Genomic DNA, 18151 nt, shown 5'->3' on the forward strand with positions numbered 1-18151 from the left:
TAAGGCAAATTACTAAGGCACAATCCATAATGAAAACAAAAATTCTCATGCAGGAAACATGATTCTATTGAGATTCAAACTCATACTACAAGCAATACTATTAAGGCTACTAATTCTGCAAAATTAAAGTTCAATCTACTGACATTTTCAGGTGGGCAACTCATTTTACGAACTATCAACATTTTGACCAGGTAACCATTTTGTAGACTTAAAGATAGAGTTCTGCAGAAACCAACTATCAACAAATAGCCTGCCCAGTACAAAGTCTCATTAAGATTCAGACTTTATGCAGATTAAAAAGTCCTGAAAGTCATGTATGGTTAAACTATTTCCCAGAAAGTAAACCACACTGAAATGGTCTAAATTAATTTGCTTAGGTCCTGATTTTTATTCATGCTTTCAAAACAGTTGCAGCTAAGGACCGGGATCACAAGGGTCCTAAAATTAAGAATATTAATATAATTAATACTAATAAAAGTGATAAGAATTTTGTCTTTTCCCTATAACATTTGAGGAAAAGTATGTCTGGAAACTTCCAAGAAAAAGCTGCACCTAGATTCCCAAAATGTCTTAATTAGACCTGACGCATTGTTATTGAAATCGACAGAATATTATTTCATTAGTGTGAATAAGTATTAAAATACTGAATAGCACTAAAAACACTATTACCATTATAATCTTAAATAGTTTCTATTACCAAACTGATATTCAAACTACATACTGCTAAAATACATACCATTCCTTTTCCACGTTTCTTTTCAGAACACAGGTCTGTAACTATCGCAGTTGAAAGAGAAATATTTGCTCTACTTAATCCACCAACAATTCGAGCAATAACAAATAAATAGAAATAATCAGCAAAGCACCAAATAGCATGAGATACCGCAATGCCAACCTGTAAAATATATAAAAAATTCATAAATTAACACGTTTCTCTGATGATCATCAGCAAATAAATATATATATTGTGAATCAACTGCATATAAATTAAATAATAAATTTCACCAGTTATGACTCTATTATAAAACTTAAAGAATCTATTTTTCCATACCATTGATATAATTATTACTGGTTTGCGACCATATACATCAGATATAGACCCAAAAATAGGTGCAGCAAGAAACTGCAAGGTTGAAAATACAGATCCAAGTAATCCTGCAAAATAACTGAAGTAAGTTCATTTATAACATACTAATTAAAATTATTAGAAATAGAAGTAATTGAGATACTATAAAAAGTATCAAAAGGTTTTCTGAGAAAACAGCTCTAATGGTTAATCATCAAATTTAATAATTATCACAATTCAGTACCTAATTATTAACTCACTCATGATACATGAATATAACACATTAACTCACTTACGACACAAAGAAATCTCAATTTTAAAATAAAAAAATCTTGTTTTATAAAGAAACCTATACATATTCTTACATAGTGATCATTTTATATATATATACATTGTTATATAGCAGACATTGTTGAAGAAAATAGCCATGCACAAATTGAAAATGTGAAAAAAAAATAAAACTAAGCAGAAAATGAACAAAAATAACAAAAATATTGAGAAAAACATGAAAATGTACCAAATTACATTCACATTAATTTCTTACTACATTATTATATATTCTTATTAAAATTAATTTCTTGCATATAGTTTTTGGTGGTTATGCATCTAAAATTACTTTAATATGGCTCTTCATGTGTTCTGGCACCACATAAATTTTGCTAGATGACTCAAGGTATTGCTAAACTTCATACAGTATTCTTTCAAGGCATAAAAAACCTTTTAATTTATAACAGAAAATCAGAAATAATAAAGAAATGCAACTATAGATCACTGATGAAAGCACTGGGGAATGCAACATAAAAGTTGCAAAAAAAAAAAAAAAAAAAAAAAAAAAAGTATTAATGTTGAAAATGGATTCCACAGTTTTGGCTCCCATTCCTAGCAATGTATTTATCGGTTGAATTTTTTTATTATTATTATTATTATTATTATATTACATTCAGCTTTGGCATTCAATACAATATAACATTTTTATTAAAATAATTATAGAAAAATGTAATTATATAAATTGATAAAAAAAAGAGTAAGAACGTTGATTTCTTAAATGTAAGTTAAGTAAAATGGCACAGTACTAACCTGCAAATAAAACTTTATTGAATTCAGCTGGAGATCCAAAATAATTTTGAAAATAGTGTACTTTCTCATCCATCCAATGATACAGATGATCCTGAAAATCAAGAATTTAAAACATCATATAAAATAATTTATATTTCTACATACTTGAAAAAAGTTTTAAAAAATAGATTTAGATTTGTAATGTATTGCTAGATGTACTTAACTGATAACGCATTCACTTCAAAGAACAAAACAATAGGCATCAATAAACATTCTTATTATGATCAGGTTGTACTATTCGGTTTTGAGGGCCGTAAAAAAATTGCGGCGAAACTGTATGCGCGAAAGCGCCAAATCTAGCAAACACGACTATTTAACAGCGTGCCAAATCTAGCTTAGGCGCTGATTTCAGATTGCGTAAGTTTATATACACTGACTACCAATAAGTATTTGGACATCTATGCAAAAGACGATATCTGCGGTCCTAAGGTACGTCACGGACTCCGCCGGTATATATCGTGTAGGAAACAGCATCGGCTTTAGTGGCATGCAAGATGCCTCGCAGTTCGGAGCTTTATGATTTCGAGAAAGGTATAACTATCGGGTATCACAAGTGTGGCCGATCCTTAAGGGACATATCTAGCGATCTGAAGTACCCAAAATCAACAGTGGCCTATATGATTAAGAAGTAGAAGGTGAGCGGTGATTGTCGGAATGTGCCCTGAGTCGGCAGACCAACGAAACTGGGAGATAGAGACCGACGAGTGCTGTCCAGAGAAATTCGGAAGAACCGCACCCAACCGATGGCCCTCATCCGCGAGGAGTTTCAACAGGCATCCGGGAGCATTGTTTCAATGAATACCATCCGTAAGGAAGCACATCTGCTTGGTTTTTCATGGTCGTGCTGCTGCCCATAAGCCTTTGATCACAAAGTCCAACCGCGTTGCTCGGTTAATGTGGTGCAAAGCACATCGAAATTAGACCGTAGATCAGTGGAAACGGGTTCTTTGGAGTGACGAATCAAGGTTCACCCTTTACCGTTCGGATGGCAGGGTCTGGGTCTGGCGTCTACCTGGAGAACGTCTTCTGCCAGAATGCATTGTACCAACAGTCAAGTTCGGCGGAGGTGGAATTATGGTCTGGGGGTGTTTTTCCTCGTATGGGCTGGGACCCTTGGTCCCCATTCATGGTAAGCTCAACTCTGATCCCTATTGCACTATTTTGGATGACAATGTGCTTCCTACGTTGTGGCAGTTTTACGGGTTGGACCCCTGCTACTTTCAGGACGACAATGCCAGTTGTCATGTTTCGACGTTAACCAAGGCTTGGTATGGTGCCAATGGAGTTCATCGAATGGACTGGCCTGCCCAGAGTCCAGACCTGAACCCTATCGAGAACCTCTGGGACGAGTTGCATCGCCGAATTCAGGGGTGCACTACCCGTGCAAAATCGGTGAAGGAACTTCTATGTCTTCTCCAAGCCGAGTGGAAGAAAATACCACTAGCTGTAATACAAAGACTTGTGGAAAGTATGCCAAGGAGGGTCCACGCTGTAATTACCTCTCGTGGAGGCTCTACCAACTATTGATTTTGAATAAAGTTAGTTTTTCTTTTCTATCACAGGTGTCCAAATACTTATTGGTAGTCAGTGTAGTTCTATATTTCTTAAGACGCCATTGAGATACTAGTTTAATTTTTAATTCCTTTTTTGATATTCTATGGATTTAACAATTTGGAAATTGCCCATGATGAAAAGTCTGCGATAAAATTTTGGGTAAAGTGCAGAATCACCCAGTGCTTGACACGTTTTTAAGAATTGCACATACTCGGTATCCATGTACACATCGACTTATTTTCACTTAAAAAAAAACCCAGAATTGCACAAAAATGGCACTGCGCACATCCTTGACTTTATCTATGTACACATCGACCTATTGTCACTTAAAAAGTAAAAGAAAATTGACAAAAATCCAATTGTTTTTACCCTTGTAAAGAGCGGCAAACAAATAAGCGGGCGATTCTGCATTTTACCGAGAATGTTTTCAAAGAAAAGACATCATTCATTATAGAAAATTATGTTTGAACAACCAACGAGATGACATTATGCTTTAGCGATAACTCGGTAGCGAAATATTATATAAAATTAACCTTTCATCTAAATTAAAACATCAATCTTAGATAGTTATTTACTATTATACTTCCTTTCTTGCGTTAGGGTTGCCGCAATTACTTTTGGCAGCATTGGCATCAACAATAGTTTGGCGATTTTTTACGGCCCTCGAAACCGAATAGTACCCAGGTTTTTATGTAATTAGGGTTATTTAAGTAAATAAATGATCATCACTGCACAGTATTTTATTTACACATTTAAACTAATGTAAGATATTTCAATTCCATTAATTTGTAAATAAATGCTTAAATGCGCGGCATTTACAAACAAAAACATATTTTTAATAAAAATTGTGAAGTTCCCTCTGCAGCTTTCCTTTTCCCTCCTGAGGAAACTTTAAGAAAAAAAAAAATATAACAATCATTATCATTCAGAATGTATATTTATGCCATTTAAATACAGAAATGATTTATAAAATGAAACCTATTAACAGACCTATATTTAATGTACTGCTATAAAAAGTGCATTAACTATATAAGTCTGTTAATAAGCTCAAAAACTTACAAATCTTCTGCTTATGTTTAACTTCCAAAAAGGAGAATCATTACAATTCTTCTGCTTATCTTATAAGATATTTACTCCCGCCTTCGTGGTGCAGTGGTTCTGCACACTGGGCCGGTACTCCAGAGGTCCGTGGTTCGATTCCAGGAGAAAGCGATTGCTCATTTTTCATCTTGCTTGCTTCCAAAATACCTAATGTCTCTACAGTGGAGCCCTTTAAAAGGGAAGTATGTAAGGTATTTCTCCCGTCTTCCTAGCGTGCCTTTGTGGTGTAGTGGTTCTGCACGCTGGGCCGGTATTCCAGAGATCCGTGGTTCGAATCCCGGCGACGGCTTTGTTAGTTTTTCATCTTTACTGCTTCCAAAAAATACCTAATGACTCTACAGTGGAGCCCGAACTAAAAGGGTGTTGGATGATGATTCTCCTCATCCAGGATTTGGCGACTGGGTCACCCTAAAAACCCCAGTCGCCCTTTAAAAGGGGGGAGTATATAAGGTATTTCTCCCGCCTTACTAGCGTGTCTTCGTGGTGTAGTGGTTTTGCAGGCTGGGCCGGTATTCCAGAGGTCCGCGGTTCGATTCCAAACCAAGGCGATTGCTCATTTTTCATCTTCTGTTTCCAAAATACCTAATGTCTTTGTAACCTTACTTCTAATAATTTTGAATTTTAATATAACGCAAAACCATTAAAATTAGATTCAGATTGAGAAATTTGTTGGGAAGCGAATGAGAAAATTACACATAAATTTTCCTTCTTATGGCTTTCAGGACAAAATATATATATAATTTTAAAAAAATAATTTTCTTCAACAGCCAAAAAAAAAAAAAAAAAAATTGGGGGTTGGGAGCTAATTTTTTTATATTTTCTAAAAAATGTGGATCACCTAACAGCAACATTATGACATACTCTGATAACACTCTAAAAAATACTATTTAAAAACATTATAACAGAAATTAAATCCATTTACTAATTACCTTTTCATTAGAGTCATAATATTCAAATATGGCAGGCAACAAAGGCAGAATAACTGTAAATCCTAGCAAATCGATAATTAATATAAAGAAAATAATATACGTAGATGATGGCAAACTCCCATCATCCTCAATTTTCTGGTTACATGATTTTGAGAGTCGGCAGTCTTTGTCATTCTCCATTTTCTTTACTTCTGTCTATTGCACCTAAACAGAGAATTCAGAACATTACAAATATACAAATCAATTATAAGACATACAATTTCTATTAATATTGCATATTTTTGTAATGGTCACTCATTCCTGTTGACAGAAATGAAAATATGTTGTCATAAATGAAATGACAATATGTGTCTTGTTTAAATACAAGCATCAGATTAGTTAATACAATGATTTTCAACCCCCACTTTTTTTTTTTTTTTTTTTTTCATCTGTTTTGTTTTCAGCAAGTATCAGAATGTCATCCTACTGTCCTAATTTTATTATTATTATTATTTCAAGTGATGGGTTTTAAACCATAAATGAAACTGATAATTAAAACTATTTTAATACTCTAGAAAAGTTTATCCGACCTTGAGAGGTAAAAACAAAGACATCATCTTAATCAGACTCGTCCACATTCTAAATAACACTTTACAGAGAGAAATTTACTCAATGAACGAATATCATTCTGTTTCAAACAAATATATGAAGCCGAACATTTAATATACTTCATTTTTATACCTATTTTCTAAATTATCAGAATCTGACTATGCATATACAAATACAAGAAATTTAGAAAAACGAGGCCTCACTTCTTAATTAGAATCAAATTCCGATCATTTATATTCCAACAGAGAATAATTTTATTCAAACAGCCCACAAATATTTCTCTGTTAATCTCATTTTCTTTAAGGCGTCAAGATTTTTTTTTAATGAAAGGCTACGCAATTGAAATAAGGAAAGTTAAATTTCCCAACAATAAGTCCTTTCACCAACTTTATACAAAAGTGATTTATATCATTAGATTTCTGCATTCAGATTAAAGCGAGCAGTTTATGTTAACACTATAAATAGGAATGGCGAAGAACTCAGCATTTGACTTCGGAATCTCATTTTTGGACTGCATCAGACCTCAGCTTTGAGCCTTAGCATAGAATGTGACGTCAAAATCTCATTTGGACTGCACCAGACCACATATTTGGACCTCAGAATGGCATCTGACGTCAGAATCATATCTTTGGACTGCATCAGACCTCAGCTCTGAGCCTCAGAATAACATCTGACCTCAGAATCTTATCTTGGACTGCACCATACCTCATGTTTGGACCTCAAAATGGCATCTGCAGTCAGAATCATATCTTTCGACTGCATCAGACCTCAGCTTTGAGCCTCAGAATACCATCTGACCTCAGAATCTTATCTTGGACTGCACCATACCAAATGGCAAAATACCAAAATGGCATCTGACGTCATACCATATACCAAAATGGCATCTGACACCATACCAAAATGGCATCTGACGTCAGAATCATACCTTTGGACTGCATCAGACTTCAGCTTTAAACCTCAGAATAGCATCTGACCTCAATCTCATCTTGGACTGCACCAGACATCATGTTTGCACCTCAAAATGGCATCTGATCTCAGAATCTAATCTTTGGATTGCATCAGACTCAGCTTTGGACTTAATAGCATCTGACGTTTTCCGAAGGAACTTTTATCCCTCTGTTTATTCAGATGTTTCCAGCTTATCTTCTTCACAGGTGGGCTGGTGGACTACAAAACTAATGATTTTTATTGCCCCCTTCTCATTCATTCTTTTTAATATCTCCAACTGAAGGCATGAGTTATCAGTAATTAAGGAAAAAGAATTGCAATATTTTCAAGTACAGTAAATTGCCAATTAGTTGAGCATAACAAAATGTAATTTCAGGTAGAAAAACGAATTGTTTTAATTTTAAATTGTCAATATTACAATGAATACCGCAATTAAAACATGAATCGTTTTTCTAAATAAAACGTTAAGCCAGTTAAAACCATAATTTCGGCTGAAAGTTTAAAAGAAATTTACACTTAACAATCACAACATTAAATGAACTACATAAAGTATTAAAAATATAATTGGTATCATTATCTTTAACTAATTAATTAAAATAAGCACTTGATAATTAAAACTGCATAATTAATTAAAACACCTCTCCAGAAATTAAGAATACACTTTAAACTGAAATATATTGTGTAGAAAATTATAACAGTGTCCTGAAAGGTTTTGGAAACTGAAACAATACAGCATCCTTTCATAAATGTTTCAATGGTTTTAAACAAAAAGAAAAATTCGAGAAGGTCTCTAATTTGCATAAAATATTTTGATAACTCAAGAGCAGCAGTTTATCATTTAACTGGTACAAAATAAGTAAACGACTTTCAAAAGCATATTAAATAATAAAAAAGTTTAAAATAAAATAAATAAATAGCAAAAAATATGAAAGGTTTCAGATTTTAAATTACGTCCAAAGGGGCGTTTTTTTAAGCATTTTGTGTACGACCTTTATTTATGAAATATCATGTTTTCTTCGCACTGAAACCACAAAATTCAGTTCAACAGCAATATCGCAAAATAATTTTAAAATGAGCATATCCTTTAGAATTTTTGATACAGAGTCTCGCAAGTTGGAGATAAAAATGTTTCTTTAATCTCCTTCCGTAGAGTGTTGCCATTGCTCGCTCTGAAATCGTTTAGTTCGTTAATCAAAAATTCGTTAAAGTGTTCCAAAATATGAAATCGTTAATAAAACAAATTTCAAATTCAAATTAGACTGGGCTTGACTCTCTTTCTAATGAAATTGTACAGCACTTTCATGCGGTGAATAGCACATTTCTACACAGACCTTTCAATCTTTGTTTATAATTAGCAGTTTTTCCAGCACAATGGAAGAGAGCTCGGGTTGTTTTAATTCCTAAAACTTTAGATACAAGAACCCCTTATCTTGATAATATTAGATGCATTAGTCTTTTGCTTCTTTGGGAAAATGTCTTGAAACTCTCTTCATTAACAGAATAAATTGGTATTTGAGACAAAAATGCTTTTATAATGATTCTCAGTTCGGATTTACTCCTCGGAAGTCCGCTGAAGACGCCATTATTCGCCTTTGTAATATCTTGCAGTGTGCAAAGAAAATGAAGTATACTACACTTCTTATTTTCCTGGATTTCAAAGGAGCTTGTGATAATGCTTGGTGGCCATCTATCTTAAAAATTTTAAAAGATGCTGGTATACCACATAATATCTATAACCTTCTTAAAAGCTTCTTGAACGAGAGGACTGCTGAGCTTCAGCTTATTCTCTACAAAAAGGCTGTCCTCAAGGCTCTGTATCCGGACCTACTCTTTGGAACATAATCACAAATGATCTTTTAAGTCATCTCGACGGTTGTTTAAAAATTGCGTTCGCAGACGACTTACTATTAATTTTCCAAGGAAGGATTTTGAATAACATTCTTTTGAGAGCACAAGAAGTTCTAGATTTTGTCTCCAGTTGGGCGATTTCTCATAAACTCACTTTCAATCCTTCAAAAAGTAAAGCTATGCTTGTTCCCAGTACGTTTGATGAACAAAATATTGCTTCTTTGAATGCTCGATAATTCTCCGTTGGAATTTGTAGAAAATGTTAAATATCTTGGTGTCATTCTTGACCAAAAATTAACATGGAAAAAGCACATTGAATTCCTTTCTGCTAAATGTGAAAAAATTATTAATGGCTTTCACCGAATTGCCAAAAATACTTTTGGAGTAAGCTACGATGTTAAGAAACTCATGTATAAGCAGTGTATTGTACCTTTAATTTCGTACGGCTGTCGTGCTTGGGGACATGTTCTTGCCAAGAAGGTTAACAAAAGAAATTTAAGAAAGATTCAGCGAAGAATTCTTCTTCGTATTATTAGTGGTTATAGAACCTTAAGCTATGAGGCTACTTTTGTTCTTGCAGGAGTTCCGCCTATTGATTTTGAAATTGCATATAAGAATAATATTTTTGAGTCATTGGCAACTCATGCTTCGGAAGACTGTATTAATGCAATTGTCCTCTTCACTGATCTTCCTCATCCCGCTTCTTTAGAACCCATAAATTTCTGCGATTATATAGAGACTGCTGAAATAAGTTTTCATATGGTTTTCTTTATAGATGGCAGCAAGATGAACAACAAGGTTGGCCTTGCATTTGTTCTTTTTGAAGGCCATTCCGAGATTTGCTTTCTTAGACACCGTATACGGAATGAATGTACAGTTTTTCAAGCAGAACTTCTGTGCATTTATCTTGCCGTCAAATGGATCCAGGATCATGGGACAACATCCTCAAAGTACCTTATTTGTTCTGATTCTCTTTCTTCTCTTCAACTTTTGAACAGTATTACCAGCTGCGATAAATTAGTTATCGAAACCCTAATAACTGTTAGTTCACTTAGAATTAGAGGTATTGATATCTGCTTTGCTTATGTGCTTTCATCATGGTTTCTACGGAAATAAAAGAGCTGATTTCTTAGCTAAAGATGCCTTAAATTTACCCATTGATATCAACATTAGCATTCCAAAGAGCTATTGGAAGTCCTTTCATTATAAAAAGCTTTTAGCTATGTGGAATGAGGAATACATTTCATCTTGTAATGCTGAATTCACCAAAAGGTTCTTTCCTTCTATTTACCATAGACTGAATTTCGAGTCTTTCCTCTCGTTAAATTTTAAAGTGTCTCAGTTTTTATCTGGTTACGGTAAATTTGCAAGTTATCTGTTTCGTTTTAATCTACGATCAAACAATTTATGTGAATGTTCAAAAAGAGTTCGTCAGGATGTGGAACATTTGATTTTCTCGTGCCCTACATTAGACGGCCCTAGGTTATGCTTACAGAAACGATCTGAAAACGTTCGGAACGACTTGGCCAGTGAACTTATCTGTTTTCGTGAAGTCCAGACTGCTGTTCTCTGCTTTTGTTCGCTTTATTTTTGCTTGCAATTTTTAACGTTTATTTATACATGTAACCTTAATGTTCTAATAACTTACTTCTGTAAGCCCCGTGTTGTACATATGTGGTGCACGGGGAGTCTATATGTTCTCAAAGGAAAAAAAAAAAAAAAATTCAAATTAGGGCTTCCACATGCCTATATTCTATGGAAGATTACGCTATTCAAATTTTGATGGCTCTAGGTACCGTTGTTTTATCACAATGCGAGAAACATACATACATTCATGCCGATTCTTCATTATTTAATTTCTTTAAATATAATATAGGTAGATAATATTTTGTGGCAACAATTTGAAAAGTGAAACAACGCTTATCGTGAATCGACGCAAAAGGCCAAAACGAAATTAATAGTCCTTCTGGGCAAATCGCCCCTTTAAACTAAAGACAAAATAATGTAGATAAAAATACCAAATAAAAATGTTCCATATTGCTTTAAAGAAATAAAAACATTAAAAAAGCAATAACACCTACTATAAAGATTACAGATAAAAGACAGCAACAGTATGAAGATTAGGGACGTACTAAAGAGAAAAGCATTTGTTATTTTATGCAGTATGGGATAAAACACATTCCACCCAAAAAGGTTTTAAAAAATATCATTTTCAGCATTAATGAAGAATGCTCAACAGCAGTTTTATAAGTACTCTAAGAAAATTGAAAAAAACTGTTGAAGAATGCTGTAGAAAAATCACACTGTATAAAAATATGCAAAAGCATCTTCATTTAGTTTGATGTTTCGCTTTTTACATATCTTCATCATTTTATTTATTCATCAAACAAACGAGGAAACATACAAAAATATGTTACGTCAGATGTCGATTGTTAATCAGTTATTCCTATGTTAATTAAACAAAAAATATATAATAAATTCGACGACAACTGGATGCTAGTAGAACGTCAAATGAGTCTTGAATATGAATTTATCATGCTGATGGTAATCTACAAATATGGACATGAGCCCCATGAAGCCAGGGATCCAACATTCGAATTTGGAGCTGCACAACATCATGGCAACTCAGTTATGGTCTAGGATGGGATTTTATTTTGGGCATTTGAAACTTGTACTAAGCACATTCAGTGCATCTAAAGAACATTGCTGGGCAATCACTTACGTGCCTTCATGCCTTTCTGTCTTCCGGATGGAAATGGAATGTACCAATAAGACAATTACTCCTGCCATAGATATCGATTAGACACAATTTGGTTTCAGGAACATTCCGCTGAATTCTCCCTGGTGAAACTATCTCCTCCTTCACAAGCCTGTACTTAAGTACTGAACACCTTTAAGATACTCTAGAAAAGGTGTGCAAGAATTTCATTCCCATCAGCGTTTTTAACCAATTTATTTGAAATTCTAGAAAACATTTGGCAGGCCTTTCTTTGGAAAGGGCCAAAGATATGGAAAGGATTGAGCAAGTCTGTAAAGTAAAAACTTTTAAAGACTTGCTAAATCCCTGCCTCGTCACGTGGCCGCCATTCAAAGGAGCAGCAACTCATTACTGATCAAGGAATAAAATAAACAGTCTGAAAGGACTTATATTTTCCAAATTTGTCAGCATACCAGATGAAATTTAGAAAAATGCAATATTTTCTGATGAAATATCTTTGGTTAAAAAAGAAAAATAAACCAGAAGTTAAACACTTCACTTCAAACCAAAATTCGGATCTACCAGTGGCCAAATGGATAAAATCGCTGAACATTAATAGTTTAATGCGCATTCGAAATCCGGGGAAAGAAGAGGCCGTATGGATACTTTCAAGGTTTTTCCTATGTGTAACATAAATACTTTGTCTTAAAATGTTTCTTACGAAAGCATCCATTTCCTGGTATACTTCTCTGGTGATATATCTGGTAAAACATCGCCCTATTTGTCGCAATCAAACAAATGAAACCAAAAAAAAAAAAAAAAAAAAAGAAGACCAATTACATATGATAAGGGTTATCAGTGATTTGTGGCTGCGTGACCTTTATTGAACATAATATAAATGCTGCATATTTCACGAATATATTGCTATGTAATTTACCTATCATTGCATCAAAGTTGGGTATTACAGAATTTATTTTCAAATAAATCGCAATCTCATTCACACAGTCGATATGAAAACATTGAGGCTGCTTCATAATATAATAAATAAACTGTAGACAGCCCAATAATCATAAGGCGTTAATCCTGTTGGAAATTAGCGGCATTTCTTAGGCAAGGGCGAAAGGGACAAATTCTAATGAAATAAAATTTAGCTCAGCGAAGAATTACTAATTTAAGAAAAACTGAAATATAACTGGAATTACTGCCTAAGACTTTCAGTACGAATGAAGCGAGTACAAAGTAAAATAATACTTTTCTTATTTTATTTTTTTTTAATCTCAAGTTGTATGCAGATACTTTTTTTTTTTTTTTTTTTTTTCCGTTATAAATGTTACTTTTGTTACTGTTTACCATTTTTGAATGCACAGCATTGCACGTATGAAATTCGAATATTATATTGTAGAGACCTTAGGTTCATTGGAAGCAGGAGAGACGAAAAATGAGCAACACCTTCGCCGAGAATCGAACCACGGATCTCTGGGGAGTGGGGACTGAGTCAGCAACTGACTCGCCGTCTGAAGATTCATCGATGAGTAAAGCTGACATTTGGAAGATGAGGCTGTAGGAGAAGTGAAAGGAGTTCTCGTGGTGTCAGCGCCAAGAACACTGATTTCTTAGAGTATCTGCTTCAAGAAACTATGCTAAGCAAACAGACTACTACACCACGAAGGCGGCAGAAATACCTTATATACTCCCCCTTTTAAAGGGGGACTGGGGTTTTAGGGGACCCAATCGCCAAATCCTGAGTGTGGAGAATCATCATCCACTACCCTTTTAGTTCGAGCGACACGCCTAAACAGTTAACTTAGGTTAACTGGAAGGAGAGATGAAAAATGAGCAACACCTTCGCTGAGAATCGAACCACGGACCTCTGGAATAGGTGCTCAGCATGCATTCCACTACATCACGAAGGCATGCTAAGAAGGCGGGAGAAATACCTTATAATTCGTATTCGTTACTTGGAATTTATGTCCTGTTCATTTATTAGATGTGCGATCAAAGTAATTAGGACTGTAAATATAGACGCTCTCCACTTTACGAATTTTCACAGATGTAAACAAAACTGTTCTCAAAAAGTGAAATTTTTCCGGAAAAGAAAATAAATAGTATTTAAAATGCTAGGTGAAAAGGGAAAATCTAGTGACAATGCAAAAAACGCGGCAAGCCATTTTGTTTGAAACAAACGTAGCTATAATAAAAAGACATGAAAGCGGTAAGAAAGAGATTGTCGCACGTTCGACTAATAGGAAAAATTCTTAAGAACAAAAATCGCAGACTAGAACATGTTTAAGATGCAGTGCTGATTCAGTCAACAGACTCGATGTACCTCGAAAAGCAACAAAGAAAGGAGGATGAAGAAGAGGTGCCTGCCACAGTTGAAAAGTTCGATACAATGGCAGTAACGTTTTCCAAATTTTAAAAAAGCCTTACATTTTGGGAAAATCAAGACTCAAATTCTGAGAGGTTTGCTAAAGTCGAATCCGCTGTTCGCTATATTATGCAGTGCTATCGTCTTATTTACCACGAAATTAAATGAAAACCTGTTCAGACAAGCTTTGATACTTATTTTCTTAAGGCAGATACTTTAGAAATCAGTGTTGCTGGCGAGCACAACGCGTGAACTCCTTCCACTTCTCCTACAGCCTCATCTTCCAAATGTCACCTTTACTCATCGATGAATCTTCAGACGGCGAGTCAGATGTTGACTCACTCCCCACTCACGTTAGGATCTACAAGCCTCATCCTCACCTCATTCCAACATGCCTCAAAAGCAATAAATAAAAGTACGTAGTAAAGTAATTCTTTATCTATCGGCAATTATTTATTCAAAATGAACTGTATTTAAAATTTTAACCAGTTAACTGTGGCGCTCTCGTTTAAGAATGCGCACCGTTTTTTATCGCCAGAATCGAACTATGACGAGTATAATCGTCAATCACAGAGTAAGTTGCGCTGGTAAGATATTGATGAAAATTTTGGTTTATTGAGATTACGGCAAAGCAAACCAGGGCTATCTACCTAAGGGGAAGAATGCCTTCCTGGAGGACTTTCTAAGAGAAACTGGCCCGTATATACACGTTACACATGGAGAAAACCACGAAAACGCCCATGCAGCCAGCCCGTTCGCGGGATTCGAACCTCGGAACCATATTGGATCAAAAAGATGAGTTTATTTTATAAAACTGAAAATTTTATTACTAATATTTATTTATTTGGGTTAACATAAGCATATATTACATACATATTAAACTAAAAACGCAATCAATTAAATTAAATATTATTTATATAAAAATAAGAATTTAAATTCCTGCTGTGGAGTGATATTCAGCGAAACAGGATACTATACACAATGGGACTTTGCAAATCGAACACCAGAAAGGCGATTCCTTCCTGATCTTAGGTTTGTATCCGAACACGATGAAGATGAAACGATACAGATGAAAGCTGAGGCACATGGTTTGTATCCGATCTTAGGTTTGTAATCCGAACACCTTCGCGTAGGGTTTTTTTTTTTTTTTTTTTTTTTTTTTTTTTTCCCTCCGATGTTCTGGTTATATGATTCGGAACGTGATTCCCGCCTAATTGGCTTATATTAGCTCTAAATAGCCGAGTTTGTGTCGATTTATCTCCTTCAATTGGATACGTCGCAAAAGTGTCTTCAATAAATTTGAGCAAAAGGTTGATACGCGATAATGTTCCATTATTTTTTTTATATATAATATGAATGCTTTCAGAAACATAATGTCTAAGAAATAGAGAAATATCTTTTTGTAGTACTTTTTGAGTCGTTTTCTTGCTGTGGAGTACGCTATGATAATTCCATCGCTCATATCCACTCCACCCATTTTTTATTATAATCAATCACTTGCTCCGATTTCTTTGTTATTATTTTTCTTTTCTCTGTTTCTATTACGTTGTCATTATGTACAGTACTTACTAAATAAATATCCCTCTTATCTTTCCATGTCATTATACGCATGACGAGTATACTCGTCAATACACAAAATCGTGCCGTTTCTCCATGACGAGTATACTCGTCAATCATAGTTGACTAGTTAAAGACGTTTAGTCTGAAAATTTTTTCTTAGCTTACTTTTGTACATTTCATACATAAAAAACTGCTAGCAAACACTCACATATTTCCATAAAGTTTTCTTATGCTATATATATGTTACGGTGAAACACCGAAATCTGGAGAATGTCGACTTTCACCAGTGAATGTCAACACTCACATAGTCTCTTGGTGTATGTCCGAAATACTCGTATTTTCCAAATACTCTTATTTCTGACTTACACCGGTCAATGTCGACATTCACCATGAACTAATGGTGAATGTTGAACATATAACAATATTATATTTTCTTCTCCGTAATTCAGTCGCTAATAAACGCACTTCAGACGACTTGAAATAAGAACTTAAGAACCTGAGCACCTAAAGCACACAATACATTCAAAATGAGAAAGGAAAATAATAGAAGTTAAAAACTTACTTAATTATACAGTACGTTCTAAATGAAAAAATAAAATAACAGTAATAAAAAACTTACTAAATTAATGTGATTCAAATCTTATTTATTGCAACAACTTAAACTATTATGGCACTTTATGACCTCTCTTTTCGACTTTCACCAGAGCCTATCTGTGATTTTCGACATACACCGGTGAGGGTCCGAATATACAAGAATGTAGTGAAATATTCAGTCTTTCACCGACGTATTTGGTGAATGTTGATATTCTCTAGTGAAAGTCGACATTCTCCAATTTCGGTCTTTCATGGTAACATATAAATTTAAACAGAAATCTAATTAAAAGAATCACTTTACATATTTGATTATTGGTATATACTAGTACATTCCATTTGAAAGTTGGAAAGGCAAACATGATTTTAGCTGAAAATGATATAGAAAATATATTGAAAAAAAGTGCATGGAATGGTATAGCAACTGGTTTTTCTAAACTTTAAAATCTATACTCGAAATCTTCCTTTAAATAGCATTTGGTGTTGCATAATTTTCGCTATCTAAAATAGAATTATTTAATGAATATCGCTGGTTGTCTTTAATATGAGATGGAAGAAATATCAAGTCAGTTTCTAATGATGACATTCTTTCAAATACCATTTAGTTATTGTTTTTGGCCTTAAAGACACGCCACATCCATTAAAAATCATCCAACCTGTTCTTGTTTTCAAATTGTGAAATGCGCTTTCGCTCATTTTCCGGTTATAACCAAATTTTCGATATCTTAATAACATTAAAAGTTGATTAGTTACAGAGATGGATTTTTTTATGTTTCTCATGTTATGAGGATATATGTACTATAAATTAAAATGATATTAATAAACAGTGGTAACAAAGTCACAAAATCTGCATATTTGCGCTACAGATGAAAGCTGAGGCACATGGTCAAAAGGCACTCTGTAACTATAAATCAAGTGTTCTTTCGGTGGCCCCCCAAAGTCCGCTTTGCTTATTTTTAACTAAGAAAACATATCGTGAGAAATTGAAGATGATTTTGCAGCCGATAAAGTCTGGAGTCCTAGAATGGGATTTCGGAGGCGGTAATCATTGATGGTATACTCCTTCTTAGCTGTATACGTCTTCTTCAAAAATACCTCTTTGTGCACACCTGCATCTGATGCTATTATAACTCGGAAAATCGTTAATTCATAATTATTAACAGCAATGTTTTGGTTTTAATTCTTAAGTTTATTTAAGTTTGTCTCAGAACTCATCTTTTATCATTTGCAACAAAGCTCGAAATAAATTCCGCCAAGAAAATGTGAATTTTCATAAAGGGATTTTATATCAAGGCGATATTCTCATACCGTACAATTAAATACATTTTTATGCTTTTCTGTTGTTCCTTGCACAGAATTTAGGATACTAATCAGACATGTTTTATCAAATTAACATAAAATTTTCATTTCTGAAAATGTTCATATTTTACTTTTCAATTTACACGTGATTCTGTATTAGCAAACTTACCACGAAATCTTGATAACACAGCCATTTTTTTAATATAACGCGTAAAGGTCAGATCTTTGAAATCCTAATAATGTACCAATAACTACACGATTTGCCTACAATAATGAGAAAATGCGTCATTACGTCTTTTGTAAAGCTCTGAACATTTAGAGATTATCATTCTAAAAGTGAATTTTACTTACTATTTAAATTCCCGGACATCTCTTACATTTACCAATATTATGTTTGATTGATTTCATTGGTGATCATTATCTTATTCGCAACGATCATGGGGGAAAAAATATTTATTTTCTAATATAAAAAATATATTCCCTAA

At 34.0% G+C, this 18151-nt stretch overlaps 1 protein-coding gene across 4 annotated transcripts in view; it reads right to left on the reverse strand.

Annotated features, from left to right (window-relative positions):
• The window catches only part of rtet (major facilitator superfamily domain-containing protein rtet), a 54317-nt gene that overhangs the window by 19781 nt on the left and 16385 nt on the right, over positions 1–18151 (reverse strand). For all 4 annotated transcript variants that reach the window (XM_085814601.1, XM_035374230.2, XM_085814600.1 and 1 more), the window contains exons 2-5: positions 5767–5970; positions 2144–2234; positions 1052–1155; positions 737–895 (exon numbers count right to left, since the gene is read on the reverse strand). In XM_085814601.1, coding sequence (XP_085670727.1) covers positions 737–895; positions 1052–1155; positions 2144–2234; positions 5767–5946 — 534 coding nt within the window. In that variant the 5' untranslated portion in view covers positions 5947–5970. The remainder of the gene's footprint in view (positions 1–736; positions 896–1051; positions 1156–2143; positions 2235–5766; positions 5971–18151) is intronic.

This window comes from Stegodyphus dumicola, chromosome 4 (genome assembly GCF_044657685.1).
Source record: "Stegodyphus dumicola isolate Sdum_Otavi_A_Nest chromosome 4, ASM4465768v1".
Lineage (NCBI taxonomy): Eukaryota > Metazoa > Arthropoda > Arachnida > Araneae > Eresidae > Stegodyphus > Stegodyphus dumicola.